This window comes from Quercus lobata, chromosome 1, assembly GCF_001633185.2.
Source record: "Quercus lobata isolate SW786 chromosome 1, ValleyOak3.0 Primary Assembly, whole genome shotgun sequence".
Taxonomy (NCBI): Eukaryota; Viridiplantae; Streptophyta; class Magnoliopsida; order Fagales; family Fagaceae; genus Quercus; species Quercus lobata.
In genome coordinates this window covers 34,286,381-34,307,428 of record NC_044904.1, presented here as the reverse complement: position 1 = coordinate 34,307,428, position 21,048 = coordinate 34,286,381, and the positions used below count along the sequence as shown (strand labels likewise).

Sequence of the window (21,048 nt, the reverse complement as noted above, 5' to 3'; positions counted from 1 at the left end):
ACCGTGCCAAATCATATTACAAGGCTGAAACCAAGAAGGGAACTATTTCCTCAATGCAAATAATCTCCCTTGAAAGAAATTAATTGCTTTGAAGGAATGGGGCTAAATGGCCTATGCCCCGAAGAGTCTTTTGCCTTTAGCAGAGAGTAGGACTTCAGAGGGAAAGAGAGGATCAACCTATTAGTACATGCCTGTCATTCTATACTCTCTGTTTTTTTCATTTTTTCTTTGTAATTCTTCCTTTCTTTTCTTTTCGTTTTCTTTCTCAGTGTTTGATTATTTGTTGCGATTCTCTCCTAGAGGTTACTATTATTGTCTTCCTCCCTGTTGTGCACGGCAATGGTCCTTTATATAATGTCTACCGTGACCGAATTTTACCATTTTAGCCTTTAACTGCCTTTGTCTGGTCTGTGTGTACTTGCCGACCACCACTAGTTTATCAGTCACCCAGCTACCATCACTTACTTATGCTGGCTGAGCCACCAAACAAAGAAAACTATTTTGTCTGTTTGTTCGCTGTGGCACTCTTACCTGTTACGGTGTGAGTGCCCTTTCTCTTCCTATCCCTCATTGCATGCACCTAGTGGTTCCAACTCATCCTTCTTTTGAGCGGTATGTCATCCCAGCAAGACATTTCCCCTAAAAGAGCCTGAGCAAAAACCCCAAAATAGGTTTTCCCCTCTCCCCATCGCCAGAACATGCCCTCTTACCTCTGACCCATGATCCACCACTTCTTGTATTGGCTGGGTACAGACTGGTGATGTCTGAGCTTTACGCGTGCTCTACTTCTATGTATGTCCAAAACTTGCTTATTGCTCATGCGTTCACCGTAGTCAAGAGGCTCGTTTGCACATTCTGCCGTCCATCCTTGACTTCTTATGGCTTGAGCTGTTTTCTGATTTCCCATCCTTTTATGGCTTGCTCCCTTTGGGGCTGGGCTTTGTTTGATTTTGGGCTTTTCTTCATTTAGCCCATTCTTTTGCTCTTTTCTACAGTCTTGCATTTCCTGTTGTACGATTCTGTTATTCCTGCTATGATGTTATTTGACCCAAGCTTGTTGGGCCTCTTTGGGTTTGCTACTTATTCTTCTCTCAATGACTCAGTATGATCATTGGGCTTTTTACTACATTGCTCGCGAACTCCTATGTCCCATTTATTTTCTCCTGAGCATCCTTGGCTCATTTACTTTTTTTGGGCATCCTCAACCCTTTCTAATTCTGCATTTCCATTGGTTTTTACTAACTTCTTTAAGCTTCTCTGGTCCAATCACTTTATCCTTCATCTTTGGGGCTCATGGACTTTTCTTCAGCCTCTTACTTTCTTTACTTTCATTACTTCAAGCTTGCTATAACTCATTCTCACTTTTCTACATCGCATACTGCCCATGGATTTGCTACTTCTCTCTCTCCAAACTCCTTTAGACCCGTTTGCTTCCTCAAGACCCATTTGTTTATTTTATGGACCTATAATCCATTATTCCTCCCGCTTGGACTTAATGGCCTTTCTATCCAATTACTAACTTTTTTTTGCTCATGCTGCTGGGCTTCTTCCTTCTACTGGGCTTCCCAAAATGAACATCAACACACATCAATTAATAATTTGATGTATATTATATCAACTCATTTGTATTATAATGATACTGATTTATTGAATCATGTATAAAAAATAAAAAATAAATTTTAAATAAAAAATTTAATAAATATTATTAAATAAATATTTAAATATATAAAAAAAAAAAAAATACCCCACTTAAAATTTTTGCCTAATTCCCCAAAGTTGTTGAGTCGGCCTATATGCAGCTTTGACATTTGTCAAACACCATGATATAATCAACACAAATATATGTTGGTAGTTCCATGCCTTCTTTCTGATATCACCACTAATCTTTTGCCACAAACTTTATAAGATATCCTTATATTCCGCAAGAAAATAGTACTAATTAACCGATAGACCAGCAGGCAGACCATAATTATATAGCAACATAAAAGATGCAAACTAAAAACAAAAATGAAACATCATGATTGAATTAACATTTCTAGTTTTGCTGAAAATACTATTGCCCCTCAAATTTAAAAGAGAAATTGTGGAGCATCAAACAGTTCACTATTTCTTCTTTCAACGACTGACTTGGCCTATTTGTCTTCATCCAGAATCAAGATCATGAGGCGCTCAAGACCAGGCCTTTCAGTGCTGGCATTTGATTTTCCAAAAGCTCCCTCTTGGTCAAAATTCTATCAGATGAACAGTCTTCTTCCTAATCAACACAGACACAACAAAATAAACAAATGATTGATTTGAGATCAAAACCTAAAATAAATGTGAGGATTTCTAAGTTTAGCAAAAGAGAATCGTTACAAGTGCATATATTCTCATAAAATAAACATAGTTATCATGTCAGCCAACTTATTTTGCAAAAAATTTACTTATCATGACCCCTTTAGGCCCTAACAGAGGAGATAAATTTTAAAACATGACCAAGAGAATATTTAAGAGTTTTGCTCAAGCTTGAACTTTTATGGGCTAGTTGTAAAAATGACATATATGCCAAATAAAGAATCTGATAAGTGAAATGCACATTTACTTACACCACCAGTTGCAGCAGATATTAGTGCTAAAAGTGTCACTGTTGCAGTTTGGTAATCAGTTAAGATCTTGTATGCTGAATCATCTAGTTTATCCTGAAAAATAGATACACAATTATGGAAAATAAAATGTAGGGGGAAAGACATTTATAGAATAAATAGCACCAAACACTTCAAGTAAGGCAATCGTATTATAACCATCAGTTAGACATCAGTTAGGTTCAGTTCATTTAACCAACTTGGGCTGTCAGTGGGCAAAGTTCGATGCAGGTCTTACAGGATTCAAATTCTAACCTGATTTTCATTTTTGACATGTAATAAGTTATTCAAATTCTGCCAATGAGCTCTACCTCAACTAGCACCTCTGCCCTTTATAAGTTCTAGTAGAGTGTAGGTCAAGGATTCAAGACCCATTGGTTGCACTCGTAACTTACCAATCAGGAAAAAAATAATTCTAATTCTAATTACATGAATACAAGTCTGACTCCGAATCCAACAGATTCCAAATAAGTAGTCCAAATCCAAATATTAAAATGATTAAATCCAGATCACCTACATGATGGCCACTCCTCACAGTTGTTAATTGAACCAAGTTCCAACATCACATACATGTTCAGCTCAAACAAAAATGTAGACTACTAAATCATTGGTCCACCCTCCAACCCCCTTCCCTTCTCTTCCTTCTTCATTTGGTAGGTAAATACAATTCATGTGGGACGATTGAACCATTTGGTCCAAACCATTGGGATTATTGGCAATAACTATATGACCATGAGATGAAACAAAACATTTCCCTAATAACATGTCTCAAGAGGTAATAACAAATAATAAGCTGACTGACCCAACAAGTTCTGTTTTGAATGTATCTGAATTCCATATCCAAAGTAAATGTTACAAAGTTTGATCCAGGAAGCTGGAGTACTGAGACCCAAAGACCAGAAGTAAGCATGCCAACTGAATCCACACAACCTTTAAGAATCAAAGACCTATCATTTTCTGTATTTTAATCACCACCTTTTACAACCATAGATTAGCTCCCAAAAATAAAACACTCAACAAAGAAAAAAGAGAGAAGATTTTATGAATTTATCTACAGTTTTGGTGTATGACATGTCAAGATTGGAGATTATGTATAACTGAAAGTGCTAATCACATTCACTGTTGACTTCTTTTTTTCTTTTTCATTTTTGATGGGACATTTTATTGTTATCTTAATATAAGTATTTTGCATCTGTCTTTGCCAACAATCTATATGCAGTCCCTCCTTACTCCAGCTATTTCAGGATGTAGGAATTAGTTCATTTCAACCATCATAAGCAAAACCAAGCACTAAAATTTTTTACTGCTGCCTTACAATAGACATCCCACACTCCAGAAATACCATGTGTAAGCCAGCTGCCATCCCTTGAGGTCATTCATGTCTGAATTAACAGATAAGGTGCCCACTAATGGTGACTCTATCAGTGCATCTTTTTCTTCCTTTAACTTTAAAAGAAAGGATAAAAGTCATGTCATAATACATGAAGTAAACCTGAATTAAGAGAAAGTCTCCCCTCCCTTTCACTAAATCCTAGGGGGCCCTGACAAGAAGTAAGTACTTGTTATCCTATCATTAATGATTAAGCTTCTCAAAACATATTTGCACTGCCTTGATGTTATTTCTCTTCAAGGCTCCACAAAGTTAGTCATTATACGCTCAAAATCTTGCAGCACATTGTTTGAAAAACATATTCTCTTGGATAAATACAGATATACCTTCAATCGAGAAACAGCAACTGAAATGGCCCTTCCTGGGGCTTGAAGAGCTTTATGGTGAACCTATTCACAAAAAAAATCACCTTATAACAAAGAACAATGAACACTTTTCAAGCATGTATAATAAAACATATCAATATAAATTAACTGACCTGTATATACAGTAAGGAGACAACTTTTGCCAGAAGAGAAACTGGATCAGTTTCAGCAGAAACTTGAGACGTCAAATCCTGAACATGACATAATGATAAATAAATAAAAAGCACATGAGAAATAAGATCTTGAGACCATCGATCCATTCTAACTTCGTACCAACCAATTTATTAATGCCCAACTGGACAACACAATTTGCTGCTGTCTCAAATATTATTTGTCAGATTTCAAGGGAAAAAAATAAACAAAAGGAAAAGTCACACACGCGAGAACTTTTTTTTTTTTGGGTGGGGGGGAGGGGATGTGCAGGGCATGCTTTAGCTGATTCTTCCCTAATATTCTCAATGTTATGAACATAGTTTTAGTCTTTTATATTCATAACATGAGCAAGCTGAAATTGTCGTGAATTTACCATTGGGTCAATTGTCATCAACTTTCAAATCAGGAAAAGAACACCATGATTGAAGCGGCAGAGAGAATACAAGATGATATTGATTAGATTGCAAACCAACCCATTTATTAACAAAATGATTTTGACACTTACTTATAAAACTGAAAGAAGGATCACCTTGCGATATGAATGCAGAAGTGTTCTCTCCAATTTCTTGTCAAGCTTCTTCAAGAGTAACCCACTGGAACAATGAAGCTCAAAATGAAAATGGTAAATTTCATGTCAACATACATACTTCATATAGCTCAAATGGAAACCATAATCACACTAATATAAGAGACAAATAATTACCTCTCTTCCACTATCTCTCTAAACGCATCCATGAATGTTTCTACCCGCTGTCACATCAAATATTCAAATCTTAAAGTCATTGCTGTATATTCATAACAAATAAACAAAGTAATACACAAATGAAGAACATTTCAAAATTATCAACTGCTGAGGAATTGCAATCAAACAAACCAGAGTTCCTCTAAAAACAAAACCTCTCTAAATTTTCAAGTATTTCGTTCTTTGAAGTACATAGAAGAATATGATAGTTACAATGGGGAGGGGGGGATTTGAACCCTAAACATCTCCGCTGAAACACCTAGAGGTCCCAATTGAGTTATAAGGTTCTTGGCAAAAAATACAAAGAAAAGTTCAGGGGTAAAAACACAAACAAAGGAGTATAAAGTCAAGTAGTCTACTTCACAATATACATACTATGACAAGGCAGTGCAAGTAATTACTTTACTCCGGTAGAAAAGGAAAAAATAATATTAAAAAGCAACATGCTGTTTCATAACTTTTAATTATACATAATATATATATATATATATATTTGATAAGTAAGAAAGATGTATATTCAAAGAAATACTTTATGCAAAGAAGCACAAAGCATATTGAAGATTACCAAAAAAAAAAAAAAAAAAAACTAAATACAAAGAAAAAGAGAGCTAAGGAACAAAGGGAGAAGTTCACTAGATGCGAGTCCCCAAGCCCTAGACCAATCAAAAAGGGAACTAGAAAAAAGAGCAAGCAACTGGTCATCAGATCTATCTAAGTCCTCAAAAGTCCGCCGGTTGCGTTCCCTCCAAATGCACCACATCAAACACCACGGAGCTAAATTCCAAATGTTAGATGAATGCTTCTCCAACCAATTCCATCAACCAAAAAGGAAATCTGTAAACGATCTTGAGAGAACCCACGAAACCCCAAAAGTGTTAAAGACAAAACTCCACAAACGATAAGTCTTCCTACAATGTAGCAACAAATGATCCACTATCTTCCCACGACGACACATGACGCACCAATCAACAAAATAAAAACCCCTACCCTGCAAATTATCACCCGTGAGAATCCTATCCCATGCAACTGTCCAAACAAAGAAAGAGACACTGGGGTGCCTTCACCTTCCAAATACCTTTCTAGGGAAAAATAATGGAAAAAGAATCACACAACTTATGATAAAATGAGCAGATATTCAAATCCCCATTCTTCGTCAACTTCCATCTCATACTGTCACCATCATCTGTTGAAGGTAAATTGGCTGCCAAGAACCAAAAAGAATCATCCACCAATTCTACCTCCCAATCATTAGGACCCCGATTAAAGCGAACATTCCAATCTCTCCTATCCCCCACTCCTTGCCTTATCAGAGAAGAGTCAATAGAAGCCTCTCTGTTAGTAGCAATATTGTATAAGACTAGAAAAGCCAAACGAAGAGGAAGATCCCCACACCACCGATCTATCCAAAATTTCACTCTACTCTCCACCCCTAATCTTAAATTGGATGTTTTTGCTAAAAGCTTCCCAACCCATCTGGATACTTCTCCACAAGCCACACCCGTGAACACCTCTTCCCAGCTTTGAAGTCCCCCCCCCCCCCCCCCCCCCCCAAAAAAAAATCTTCCCCAAATTTAGAAGCTACAACCCTCCTCCAAAGCCGAGTCTCCTCAACCCCGAAACGCCAAAGCCATTTCCTAGTAAGGCTTTATTGAAGGTGGTCAATTTCCTAATTCCTAAACCACCATTGGCAATAGGCATACAGACCTTGTCCCATCCCAACAAATGTATCTTGGAATCACTCCACAAGATATCCCTTTGCAACTTCTCAATTTTGTTAGCCACATGAGTAGGAATGGTGAAAAGAGATCAAAAATAAGTAGGGAGGCTAGATAATGTACTCTTAAGCAAAGTCAGTTTATCACCTTTCGACAAATACAACTTCTTCCACCCGGTTAACTTCCTTTCAATATTTTCCAAAATAGGATTCCATATAGAGGGGGACTTATGAGATGCCCCTAATGACATACCAAGATAAGTCATTGGCAAAGACCTAACCCTACAGCCCAAAATCTCTGCCAAAGCATGCATATTATGTACCTCCCCTATAGGAACCATTTCACTCTTATAGACACATTAAACTTCAAGCCTATCACAGTCTGAAAACAAAGTAGTAACAAAAAAACATGAAGGAGTTGCTCCACATCTGCGTCACAAAAAAGAATAGTATCATCCGCAAACAGTAGGTGTGAAACACATTCCCCTCCACCCCTCCTACCATTAGCCCTAAAATCACAAAGTAAACTTGCCCTCTCCATTCTCTTCAGCATCCTACTAAACACTTCCATCATAACCAAAAATAACATGGGAGACAACAGATCCCCTTGTCTCAAACCCTTTGAACTACCAAAAAAATCAGAAGGAGATCCATTAACCAACACAGAAAATTGAACTGTGGAGAAATAGGTACGAATTCATCTACACCATTTCTCTCCAAATCCCATTCTCTTCAACAAATATAACAGAGCCTCCCAATTCATATGGTCATATGCTTTCTCAATATCAAGTTTACAAATCACCTCCAAAATCTTACTCTTCACCTGACTGTCAACACACTTATTGGCTATAAGAACAGAATCAAGGATTTGTCTGTCTCCCACAAAACTATTCTGTGATTCAGATATCAACTGATCTAACACCACTTTCAACTGATTTGCCAAAACCTTAGCCAAAATCTTATAAATGCTCCCCACCAAGCTAATAGATCTGAAATCTTGAATATTAGAAGCATCATTCTTCTTAGGGATTAAGGCGATAAAAGTAGCATTGAGAGATTTTTCAAATTTACAGTGTTGAAAGAACTCTTCAAAGACCGCTAGGACATCTCTTTTCATAACTCTCCAGCAATGGTGGAAAAAGGCCATAGAGAAGCCATCCGGACCTAAAGCCTTATCCCCTTCCAGTTCCTAGACAACTGATAGAATCTCCTCCTTCTCAAACCTCCTTTCCAACCAACCCATCTCCAACCCCCCAATTTGATCAAATTCCAAACCTTTCACAAAAGGCCTCCACTCTTGTCTCTTGATACAAAATTTTGTAAAATTGAACAACTTGAGTAGCCACTTCTACACCCTCCTCATAGATCACCCCATCCACTTCCAAAAGACTCAGATGGTTATACCTTCTACGGGAGTTAGCCACCTTGTGAAAGAACTTGGTATTATTATCGCCCTCCTTTATACACAACATCCTCGATTTCTATCTCCATGAGATCTCCTCCAAAGAAATGAGATACTCCGCTTGAGACCTCACAGTATTTCTCTCATGGGTCTCTGCCTCAAAGAGTCCAAGATCCCCTTCCTTGGCATCTAATGAATCTAAAACCCCCAATAATTCTTTCCTCTGACGACCAACATTGCCGAACTCTACGGTTTAGCTAAATAATGTCTTCTCTCAAAGCCTTTAACTTTTTAGCAAACACATAACTAGGTGTACCCGAGAAAGAATGGCGATTCCACCACGAGGAAACTCTATCAACAAAACCATCCGTCTTCAACCACATGTTCTCAAACCGAAAAGGACTCTTCCCCCTTGCCATACCCCCTGCGTCTAAAAGAATTGGGAAATGGTCTAAAACAGGTCATGGTAAAATCCGCTCTATCACATCCGAAAAATGTTCCTTCCAATCATGCGAAACTAGGGCTCTATCTATCCTAGACATGGAAGGTCGATCAGTGTCACTAGACCAAGTATATCTCACTCCCTCTAAAGGCAAACCAACCAAGTGAAGATCCTTAATGAACTCTGAAAATTTTTCCATAGCCAGAGTAAGACGAGAACCACCCCTCCGTTCACTTGGGAAACAAACAATGTTGAAATCCCCAATGCAACACTGAGGAATATTCCAATATTGCTAAATACCAACCAATTCATCCCACATATGTCCCCTTACACTCTTATCATTTGGGCCATAACCCCTAAACATGCCCAAATAAAACCATCCTCCACACCTTGCCACTTAACTGACACCAAAGAATGTACCCACCAAAACTTCCAACTTTTCTAAAACTCTCCCATCCCACAAAATCAATACTCCACCAGTTGTTTGATCAGCATTCAAAGCCACCCAATCCACATACGGATAGCTCCATAAACTGCTAACCATCTGTCTATCCATACCAGCAAGCTTTGTTTCCTGAAGGCAAACTACATCACACTTCCACTCACGTAACAAACTTCTCACTACCAGATGTTTCTGAGAGTCGTTCAATCCTCTAACATTCCAAGAAATGATTTTCAACTTCATAAAGACTATTGCAACCCCAATACTATTTCTTCTACACCACCAAATTACCTCCCATCATAATAAACCGAGGAAAGTAAATTCCTCAACTCTCTTTGCCCTTTACCTATAGAAGTGGCTACTTTTTGGGTAATAGATGATTTCTTCTGCAACAAGTTGTCTTTCTCCGTCTCCCTTTCCAACCTTTGAAGATAAGCAATACATTACTTCTCATGGCGACTTAAGGGAGCACAACCAATTTACTAAACCCTGGGATTCTATGCTTCAACCACTTTGAAATATCTAGTGTGCTACCAAGACCCACTACCTCAGTATCATTGTGCACTTCTGCTGACAAAGCCAACCTTGGAGTATCATTGTGCACTTCCGCTAACAAAGCCAATCCCGGAGGAACGATCGTAAGTAGGGGATCACAATCTCAAAAACTCTCCTCCTCACCCAAACCCAGCTCTGAGACAGCCGCTTCCTCCTCCATTGAAACACACATCCCAGATAGGCCACAATCTGTCATCGATGGAATCAACACCAGATTGGGCTGATCGAACCCAAAACCATCTATCGGCTTTGTAATTCCGTCATTTACCCCCTGTATCAAACTCATGCAGCTTTTATTTCCAGCTACAACCCCACCATTGACTCCCAAGTCCACAAACCCAGCATGCAAAAGTTTTCGAAGGAGATTGGCCAAGAAAAGACCCTTAGAGATATGCAAAATTTCCTTTCAGGCGATCCCAGAGCCACTGCAGACCCATCAGACCTGAGCCCATCAGATAATCTACAGTTCACTTCTGTCGGATCCTCCCTCTATCGAACCAGCACCTCTGCTGTGGCCATCGAGTGAACTGGTGAAGCTGGGGAGATCGCCGTTGTTGCCGAAGAGAAGGCCAGTGGGATCGGGCTGCCCTTAGAAGAGTTCTCACCCACTTCATAAGTACTTGGGGCTGAGAAGCATGGATTGGATGGCTGGGTCGGGCCTGGGATCAAAGGGTTAGGCATCTGAATAAAGCCCAAGGGCTGGGTCACTGTGGATTTTGGGCCTAAGCCCACATTGGGCTTAATATTATTTATTTTCTAACTCACCCGTGAAACCCATTTGAAACACTTAGGTCCCACCTTTATTAAAATCCCATGAAATCCTCCTCTTTCCATTCTCACCCACCTCCATAGTCAAACCCTTACCTATCCAACATGCATTCCTAAAATGACTCCCAATGCCATAATCAGATTCTTTAGAATTTGAATTGAACCTTAATGGAGATCTTTCTTTATTTCCCACCGGCAATGTCTCTCCTAAATTAATATCAACATTAATGCTTCGAGATTTCACTGATCCTCCACCTGCTGCTATCGAGCATGGCTTGTCCATCAGAACACCACTCACCGCCACCTTTGCCTGTTCTAAATCTGTCACCACCATTCTCTCCTCCCCTAACCATGTCTTCCCCTTGTCTGAAATACTCAATTGCTCCAGATGCTTTCTATCCTTAACTTGTATGTGACGGCCTTGCACCGTTTCAGCAAAAGATCTAGAGATTTGAATCTCTGAATTGCACCTGTGTGGCTGAGCAACAAATTTCGAGGAACCTGAATTACCAACAGCATATTGGTTCAGATCCAGCATCTTTCTTAATTCAAGTCTTAAAGTCCTCCAACCATTTTTTGCTCTGCCTTCAGGGATAAGGATTGACCTTTCAAAACCACCAACTTTAAGTTCAGTTAGTAATAAAAAATGGCCAAAAGAGTTGGCACTTTGTTGGAGAGTGTAAGCAACATCACCATCCCTGAATGTGAAGAACTGCTTGGAATCAATCCCAATGACGTATTCAATATTCTTCATCAGCCATTGTGCAGCGCTCTTACCCATAAAAACTGATTTCATAAAAAATTTTCCCCGCTCAAAAATCCGCAACGAAAAATAACATCCCCCTTCTTCTATTACCAATTGAAAAAATTTGGCTTCAATGAAAAAACTACGGGAACCACCCATAGCTGATCGAAACAGAAGAAAAGAACAAAATATCTAGCTAATTTGAGGTAGCTGGGCCTCCTAGGGAGAGGGGAGCTCTTAGTGGCACCGTCAACAAGAACTTGGTTCTTTTTACAAACTTATGAGGAGCTTTTGCTCATAAAGTACACGAGAAGAATAAGGAACAGCCACAAAAGATGTAAAACAAAAAAAAATTGAAATAGTCTGATGCTTACCTAGTGACATAAATGAACATAGAAGGGGCAAAAAATTTATAACACCAGAAAATTTTGTAGAAATGAAAACATAACTTGATACACTCGTTTTGATACACACACACATATATGGGACCAATATAGATTTATGGTTGAAAACAAAATACATGTTGAGAAAGGGAATGTAACTGTCTATAGTAAAATTAAATTCAAAATAAATACCAAACCTTTATTTGTATGATAATAAATTCCAAGAATGAAAACAATATATTCTGAAAAACAAGAACAGACCTTTCCTTCCAAAGCATCAACTACCGCAAGAGCCTTATTCAACAGAGATCCTGGAAAACTCTTCGCCTACAAAAGCAAAAAGGAGTATATTAAATATTTGGCAACCATATAGATATTCTTCCTGAATGAAGAACTTGAACAAAGATCCATGTTATAAAATAACTTAAAGGGTAAATTACAACTTACCCACTTGTAGTTTGGCCGAAATTTAAGTTGCCTACCTGTGGTTTGAAATTTGACATTTTACTCACTTGAGGTTTAGCTCAGTTAGAATTTCATAACCCACTTCTGTTAAAAACAGGGTTAAATATGTAATTTTACTTCATTTTTATGCCTCTCTTCTCCAAAAACATAAAAATACAAAATAAAATAAAATAAAAAACAATCTAGCGAAACACTTATATCATAAAATTTTAAACTACAAGTAGGCAACTTAAATTTTTTAAACCATAGGTGGGTAAAGTGTCAAATTTCAAACCATAGGTAGACAACTTAAATTTCAGCCAAACCACAGGTGGGTAAGTTGTAATTTGCCCTAACTTAAAATACTGATTATTCATTATAGGCACTATTCATCCGATAGTGGATTACTCATACAATTGCAGTTCTTTCTCCAGGACTGAGTGAAACAGATTCGGAATTCTGGGCTTCCTCAACTTCGATTCCATTCTTCAATTTGTTGTGGATGTCCTATGTTGTAAAAAATCATCATATTAAATCAACTGTCAAATTCATTTATTGTGGCCTACTAGACCATAACAAAGGAAAACTATAAACCAACAGTAAAACAATCAACAAGTGCTACCAAGTTATGTAAGAGCGTATCCAAAATGGAAGCAGCAGCTGTTCTTAATAAATGCCGGTGCAAAATAACCTGCAAATTATAGTTTAGTCCTCTCATACCAATTTCATCACCAAAGGTAACATCTTAAAAATTTTCATCATTAAGGAAACTTACTGTAGTTGATTGATCATCTTCAAACAAATCTAAAGCCCTTTCATACAGCTGCATGCTTAAGAAAGACTGCCAGAAAAAATAAATATAATAAGACAGTTGGCATTAAGAAGTATTCAAAATTCCCAAGTTTATTTAACATGTTAAACACATCTTACATATCCAAGAGGTTATGTAAAAAATAAAAAATAAAACTTAAAAAGTAGCTCTATTTTTTAATAAGCAACCCGTACCCCCCCCCCCCCAAAAAAAAAAATGAAAAAAACTAGACAGCAGACACAGAATGTACTTATACATAAATTATAATTGCACTAACCTCATCAAGTTTCCTTTGTAAATTATCAAGCAAGCGTTTTATTCTATCTGCATTTTCTGTAAATACTGCCTTCCTTCTGGCCTTCAATGAATTGATTAGCATAGGTCTCAAATGGTTTGCTAAAGGTCTAAGGATTGTTTCGGGATCATCTACACCTACCAAGTTAGAAAGTTGCATCTGTCAAAATTAGAATGAAATGGATGCCAAATTATCTCAATAATTTGAATTAACAGAACTAAAGTCAGAATCAACAGACCCTGTTCTTCAAAATCAGGAACTAGCATCAGAATCTTCTGCATTACCCATTCTTCAGAAGGAATGCTGAGATTGTCATCTTTTGCTCTAACTGATTCTTTCTTAGCACCTGTTCTTGAGTCTGACACTTGTAAGGAAGACGTATCCTTGCCTTTCCTCTGGTTTTTCTTGGATTTTGTTGGGACATACTCCTGGTTATCAGAAACACTTTCAGGTGCACCCGCATTCCCAGCAGATTTTCCCTTTCTCTTTTTTGGTCCTTTCTCAACAGCCTGTTTACTATTACCAGTCTCACTACCAGTGTCAAATGACTCAATTGACCTGTTTGAATCATGTCCAACTTTAGCTGCGTTGACAAATTGTGAATCATCAGACAGTATAATACCAGAAGACCCTGAAACACTAACGTGTTCCAACTCTTTCTCCATTCGATCATACACAACCTAAACAACAAAGAGACAAAATTGCAAACATCAGAATTTCATGAGAGAAAAACTAATATCAATAAATGTAAACATTCTTCAACAATTACTAAATATCCTAGGTTCTTGTCTTTCAAAATTTAAAAGCACAAAAAGAGAAGAAATCTGTTTGAAGTTATTTATCAATCAAATGGATTGAGCTACAGGGTTTTATTTAAGAATACAGCTGATGAGGCAAGAAATTGGATCATCTTTTTCATGCCAAAATCTCAGCTAACATATAAATTTACATCAAAACAAGTGTAGGGTGTCCGAGAACTGAGAAGAGAAAGAGACGGGGCACCATGCACTAACTCATTTATAAAAATGCGTATGACCCGAGGAGCTGGTCAACCCAAGAAGAGAATGGAGAAAAGACATAGCATCTTATGAGCACCCGACTGGGACGAATGAAGCTGTAAGAGAGGATCCGTGTGGTGGGAGGAAGCTTCTTGAAAGGTTATACCCTCCACCCCTACATTGAATGCTCTATAACAACCTTATCAGCTGCATTAATGAGGAAATGACCCCTAAATAGTGTTTTCACAGCTAGCAACCCCTTCTGCCACCTTCATCAGGGCCCTGACGGGACACGTATCCAGGGAAGAGCTATGGGGCATACAAGTGGAGGGCTAGGATATCAAGGAGGATATATAAGAGGAATGAAGTTCTAGAATGGAAGGGGGAGGAATTTTTAGAAAGAGAAAGTAAGAAGCAGAAAAGTGAACAGTGTATTGCTTAATAAAAACCAGAGTCTATCTTATTTAAGAACCCTTCCTCAGAAGTGACCGAGGAGAACTTTTTTTCATCAACTACTTGATTCATTCTTCCTTATTTGGGCACCACTTTCATAACCTTAAACTTAGCACACAGCTATACTGTAAATGTCTTCCCACCTCTACAAACAAACACTCTATTGTTTGGGCTTGGGTTGAAGTACAGGGCACTACTATTCTAAGTGGGCTTGGGCTGCCTAATCTGTAGCTCCTACAACAGGGATGCAAAATACTGAAAAAATTTCTTGGCTTCTTATTTCTTGTTTTATTACAAATGATAGCAGCTGAGATAACAATATCATTTATCTAGAATGCCATGTTAACTGAAGCTACTGAACCAACTAGCCATCTTTGCTGTATACACACTGCTAAACTTTTTCAAAAGCATAAATACACATATATAATTGAAATGAGGTTCATAACATAACAACTCAGTGACTATATTTCAAGGGCCATACCTTGACAAAGCCATTGCTAAATACATAAGACTCCCCAAAAACGAGTGCTTTATTAGACTGCCAGGAAACAAGAAACAGATGGTTGTATGAGTCAATAAAGCAAATGTGAAATCAATAAGCTTTCATGCTGCTATCAGAAAGTCACCTTGAGAGCCAGTTGAACAGATGGGCAGAGGGACATAATTTTAAAAGCGTCCTGGGGTCCAAATGATGCAGGTAATACAGAAAGAGAATCAATCCTGTATTGGTTCATCAATCATACCAGTCAAGAAAGAAGCAAATTTTGTCTTAACATAATAAACTCAATTGGAAAGTGTCTCAAAATATATTTACAAGGAAGTGTCTCACTGAGTTTATCTAACAAGTTCATGTAGCTTATTTAATTCCAAACATAAATAAACAAACTAAGAAAAATCTCATCTTTGTATGATGAATAAATAAGTGATAGCTTGGAATACCATGCTGCCCAATGCAGTGATATACGCACATCCTTGGCCAATAAGAGTGGTGTACGTGTCAGTGTTTGAATAAATTTACTAATTGCTCAAAATTAGAGCCGTAAACAAGCCAAGTCAATCCAAGCAATAAAAGTTAAAGATTTTTATTTAATTTTATTTTGAATAAGAGTCGAGCTCAAGCTCATCACAATACTAGATTACAATTACCTGGGAAGCACGAACATGGAAAAATTGCAAACGTACTAGTGTCAGACACGTATCTGACACAGACACAAGCGTGTCAAGTACACAAACTGTTCTATTTTGATGTTAAATGTTGTTTATTTGAACTCTTTTTATGAGTGTTTAGATTATTTGAACTCTTTTGTTTGTACTTTAGACAATATTTTATTGTCTTTAAATTAATTTTAGATATATTTCCAAACTTTTTATTGTTGTTACATACTTTTTAAATCCAAAATAAACATAACTTATTTGAAATATAAAATAAATATATCTAAAAATAAATATTGATTAATTAATTAATTGTTGTATCCTCGATGTATTGTATCCTAGTTTTTCAAGAAGCTTGGTTCATTTTCTTGTTGAACACAATCAAGCTTGTTCACAAGGAGCTACTTGGTTACTTTTTTTTTTTTTTATATGTAATAAACACATTGACTAAAAATTTTTAACCCTTCACAAATCTATGCAAATAATTAATCACTAAATCATAAATGAAATTACATTATTTGAGATAATTAGATAATATGATTTTGATTATGAACTTATGAAAATTATATTTTCCAACCATCTTGTTAAAAAATTTATATATATATATATATATATATATATATATCTTTTTACAATAAATGGACTATTTAAGTTGTCAATAAATTAAATGTTAAAAAAATATTGTCATAAATTACAAAAAGGAATAGTGTGTATTTTTTGTTGATAATTTGATATCTTTTGAACTTATTAACAAAGTTACACAATCCAATCTTACGTCTATATAAGCATATTTTTACACATGTATACATAAAAACATCTAATATTGCATCTACTTAAATCAAGCATCATACTCACGAGCTTGTTCACGAACACATTATTATGTTTGAGTTTGGCTTGTTTAATAATTGAGCCTAAACTTAGGCTTGAGCTTGGCTCATTTGCTAAATTAATGAACATAAACTAGTTTTTTTTTTTAGCGGAGTGCAAGCTATTCATAAATAGCTTGATTTATTTATAGCCCTAATTAAAAAGCTAACAATGGAAACAGGGAGGAAAAGAATAAGGATTGAAAGATAACATCTAAGTCATGCCCTTACCAACTACCACCCTCAAGAGCATCCTCAGTAGCAGCATCCAGCATCTCAATCATTGAGGGGTGAACAAACACAGAGACTAAAGGCACACCTTCAGGATATCTGGACTAAATTGGAGTGCATAGCCATGGTTTGATTAGATAAAATCCAGAGAAGAATAAAAAACAAGAATAAAAAAAAAATATTTACTTCACAGAAATCCTATGACCTCCACAAACATAGAATTGGAATGAAATCCACAAATTACCTGCAAGAACTGAACGGGCTGGGAAATTCCAAGTTTATGCAGATTTTCATAGCTGATAAAAGAATTCTGCAGTGATACGGGAGAAACAAAGAATAGAAAATTGAAAAACTTTCAGAAATTCTCTGAAAAATGAAACAAAGCTTAAATGAATATAAAATGTTCCAAACCCAGATGGAATTCAGTCACTTAAAAAAGTGGAACCTAGCTTTGAAGTAATTAGTAATCTATATGAACATAGAATTTCACAAAATCACATAATATTGTGACATTGAATTTGTGCTCAGCTTAGGTTAGCGATCACTCTAATACAACATAGATTACACATGCAAGGGGAAAATCGACCTAGTCACAATTTAGGTTGCAACAAGGGAAAAGGTTTATGGAAAATTATGAGACTTGAAATAAGGAAAAAAAAAAGGATTTGAACATGCATTTTGATATACAAATCGCATTAGGTACACATGATACATTAAATATCCAAAGTAGTAAATTATGGATAGGTGAAAGAAGAGGACTCCATACCTGTGAAAAGAAAGAATCTACACACTCCTTTTGAGCAATGGCAAAGACCTGTTGCACAAGTCTCCATAATGTGAAACCACAACTGTTTAAATTTTACAACAGCTAAAAGGGCTTTGATTATTGAAAGAGAAAGGGGGGAGCTTTAAGGATACCACATACATGTCACCCCCACTTCTCTTTGAAAAGTCTCTATCTCTATCCCTCAAGGGGAAGAGGGGGAGAGAGAGAGAGAGAGAGAGCAATCAAAATAATAAGCACAAATTTTCTTGCATATACATAAGGGGGTAAACCTTTTTTTTTTTGGGATAAGTAATAAGAAGTATATTAATCATGAAGAAAAAACGAAAATAGCAAAGAACAAGGTGTTCATGATGGTGAACACATAAAGCAGCAAACAAAAACAACTTAAGGGGCACTTCTAAGGGAAGTAAGAAACTCCAGAGTAGAAGAACAGTTTGTGGAGCCCCAGCACCTAGCCCAATCGAAAAGAGTACTTTGGCTGGGAGCATGTAATTGATCAAGTGATTTCTCTATAGCCTCAAAAGAGCGCTGGTTTCTTTCCATCCAAACAACCCACATCAAACAGCCAGGAACCATATTCCAATGGCAGATTTCATATTTCTATAATGGTTTTGAGCATAACCAGAATTAGATAGTACTTAGTTCTTAGATCCTTGTATTATTGGACAAATGTTGTAAGCAGTGTCCATTTAATTCTTTCTCAGATTGTAACATCTAGGAGAAGTCATTGTATACCCTATTCTCCTAGTTTATTTTAAGAAATATTTATTGCTAATCCACAGAAAAATATTAAATAAATATATATATATATATATATATTTATTTATTTACGTGACTTTGTAAGAAAACAGTTGATAACTGCTTCTCCTCCCCCCCCCCCCTTCTCTCCTCCTCTAATTTAGGTAACATGGGAGGATTTTGGAGGCCCAAATTGAATAAGAAACCTCAAATAGTCTACCAGAAATAGTTTTAACAGCTATCAAAACTCAGCATTCCCAAAAGATAAATCTAAACAAATTTTTCCAGATAAAATGTCTAGATTATCTTACGTACATTAGGTGTCCAATGAACTCCTGCACGTAGTGATCCCAAAACCTTGCCTTCCTTCACAATCCCATTAAATAGGGATTGGAAAAATGAACCGTCAATGGCCACACCACTGGCTCCATCCATTTCATGCAGTTGTTGTTGCAGTGAGCTCCACAACGCAGACAAATTAGTTGGGACTGTAATACCCCTTGCAGAGCCACGAACCATGGCGCTAACACGAGCAACATATGCAGGCGTATACAACTGCCCACCTTCAAGCCTACCTTTCACCTAAAATCCAAATACATGTTCAATCCAACATAGTTAATTTTTTCTTTCTTTCTTTACACATTCTAAAATCACATGAAATTTAGCAAAAACAAGTTTACCAAAGTCCCAAGGCGTGGCTCCAACACAGAGGTGACCATTTCTGAACCAACATTTAACTGTGTGGCAATCTCTGCCAAAGCAATTTGGCTACATTCTTGAAGCCTATCGTTGATTTCTTCAGCCATAGAGTCCCAATAAGATTGTGATATTATCTCTCCTTGAAATAACATAAGCCCCGGATCATCAGAAACAACATATTGAGCTTGACTCTCAACATAATACAAATCAACACCCGTAGTGTCCGCAAGATCAATCAGAGAAACACGCCCTAATTTCTTGATCTCCACCACCATTTCATGCCTCAGTTGCTCCTATTTGTACCATACCATACTATCATCAAATTTCAACAAAAGAAATCACATGCACATAAATATTAACAACCCTCATCCTCATACATTATCAGAGAGGAATTCAAAGTTTCAAACCCTAATGCTCTGTTTGGTAACTGAGAATATGTAAGAAACAAAATAATAACAATCAAATATCGAATCAGTTCGTATCCCTTATCAGACTACAGCTATTAAATGAACCGGTTTCACAGCCTAAAATTAATTGATTATAGGTTTTCCTCTGTTGCATAGAGCCATATGTATATATGTATATCATAAAACAAAAAAATGAGTTGTTTTATTTTCATTTCTGTAATTTTCTCGGGAAACAAACAGAAGGTAAGAGAAAATTGAGAGGGAGAGAGAGAGGTACAGGAGTGATGTATTCTTTGCCAGAGACGGTGTGGAGAAGATCGAAATCGATGATGTGGAGCTCGTGAAGTTTTTGGACCAATTCGACGACGTTTCGCTCCGATAATCGGATGCTCGATTTCGCTAGCTGTGCGCTCTCGAACTGTCTCTGCAATTCCAGCAATTCGTCATCCATTTTTTTTTTTTTTTTTGGCTATGATCACTCTCACCCCGCGATCACACAGAGACTCGAGAGAGAGATTTATTTAATTATAATTATTGTTTTTCCTTATATAACGGTGTGGACGTTTCGGCCCAGATAAGAGAGTGAGAGGAATCTAATGGGCTTCGTTGTTATGTTTTGGGTTTCGTTTCAAAAATTAGCCTAGCCCAATAACTTTTACCAGAATTTTTTTTCCTTGAACTCTGTAGGTACTTTTTATGTTGATGGGCCAAGGTCCAATCTGCTGGGCTGAGGCCTGTTCTGCTGTGGTTCAGAGAGTTGGGCTTGGCCCACTACTCTAGCAGGACCTTGCTAAAGGGTCAGTTTTTGCACAAGCTCAGCATCCAAAATAAAGACAACAAGCATTAACAAATATATGCATATTAGCCCGCAAATGTTAGTACATGCTTATAGATTCAAGGGCAAATATCTTATAGCAGGAAGATAAGTTGCAGCAGGAAGGTTAGTCAAGGAAGCAATTTTTTTTTTTTTTTTTAATATAACCAATATAGCAGAATGTAAAATAACAAGTTCTTTCGCAATGAGTGAACCAAAGAGAGCCCGAACCTCAACTTGGATAACCTTGCTATTAGGCTAAGGCGTCAAAGTTATGCATTTTGGGGAATAGGCCTAGATGGCTACTTGTTGCTTCGTTAGGATGTCTATTGATGGTCTATTAATGCATGTCTTTTCTACCGTGTTCACTCTCTTTTCTTTCACTTCTCTCTTTCTCTTTTCTCTGTTATTTCTCTTTCATCTCTCTTTGTTTCCTGCCCTAATCGCTATCCCCTTTCCATTTATGGCTACTATTCCTATTTATATTGGATTAAGCCTATGCGATTTCTCTATTTTACCCCTATTGCTTACCAACCATTTTTGTCTGTTGTGAGCACCCTTTCAGAGTTGCCTACTAGCCACTCGACCTCCACTACACCTAGGCATGCCCAATACTTTCTCTCTCTTCCAC

At 37.1% G+C, this 21,048-nt stretch overlaps 1 protein-coding gene across 2 annotated transcripts; it reads right to left on the bottom strand.

The window, feature by feature from the left end:
- Positions 1-1,843: 1,843 nt before the first annotated feature.
- Positions 1,844-20,117, bottom strand: LOC115988157 (E3 UFM1-protein ligase 1 homolog). 2 transcript variants are annotated; one of them, XM_031111804.1, is made up of 20 exons: positions 19,881-20,117; positions 19,178-19,489; positions 18,813-19,079; positions 17,739-17,786; positions 17,217-17,282; positions 16,973-17,076; positions 15,350-15,443; positions 15,205-15,261; positions 13,511-13,952; positions 13,255-13,409; positions 12,942-13,007; positions 12,789-12,857; positions 12,581-12,673; positions 11,984-12,049; positions 5,233-5,279; positions 5,059-5,122; positions 4,490-4,567; positions 4,338-4,400; positions 2,586-2,678; positions 1,844-2,254 (listed from the first exon to the last, which is right to left on the bottom strand). In XM_031111804.1, exons 1-20 carry the CDS (start codon positions 20,052-20,054, stop codon positions 2,159-2,161), a joined length of 2,454 nt encoding a protein of 817 aa, XP_030967664.1. In that variant the 5' UTR covers positions 20,055-20,117; the 3' UTR covers positions 1,844-2,158. The 2 variants fall into 2 exon arrangements, with proteins under 2 accessions (XP_030967664.1, XP_030967670.1); XM_031111810.1 differs by having other exon boundaries at positions 13,255-13,403.
- Positions 20,118-21,048: the final 931 nt, after the last annotated feature.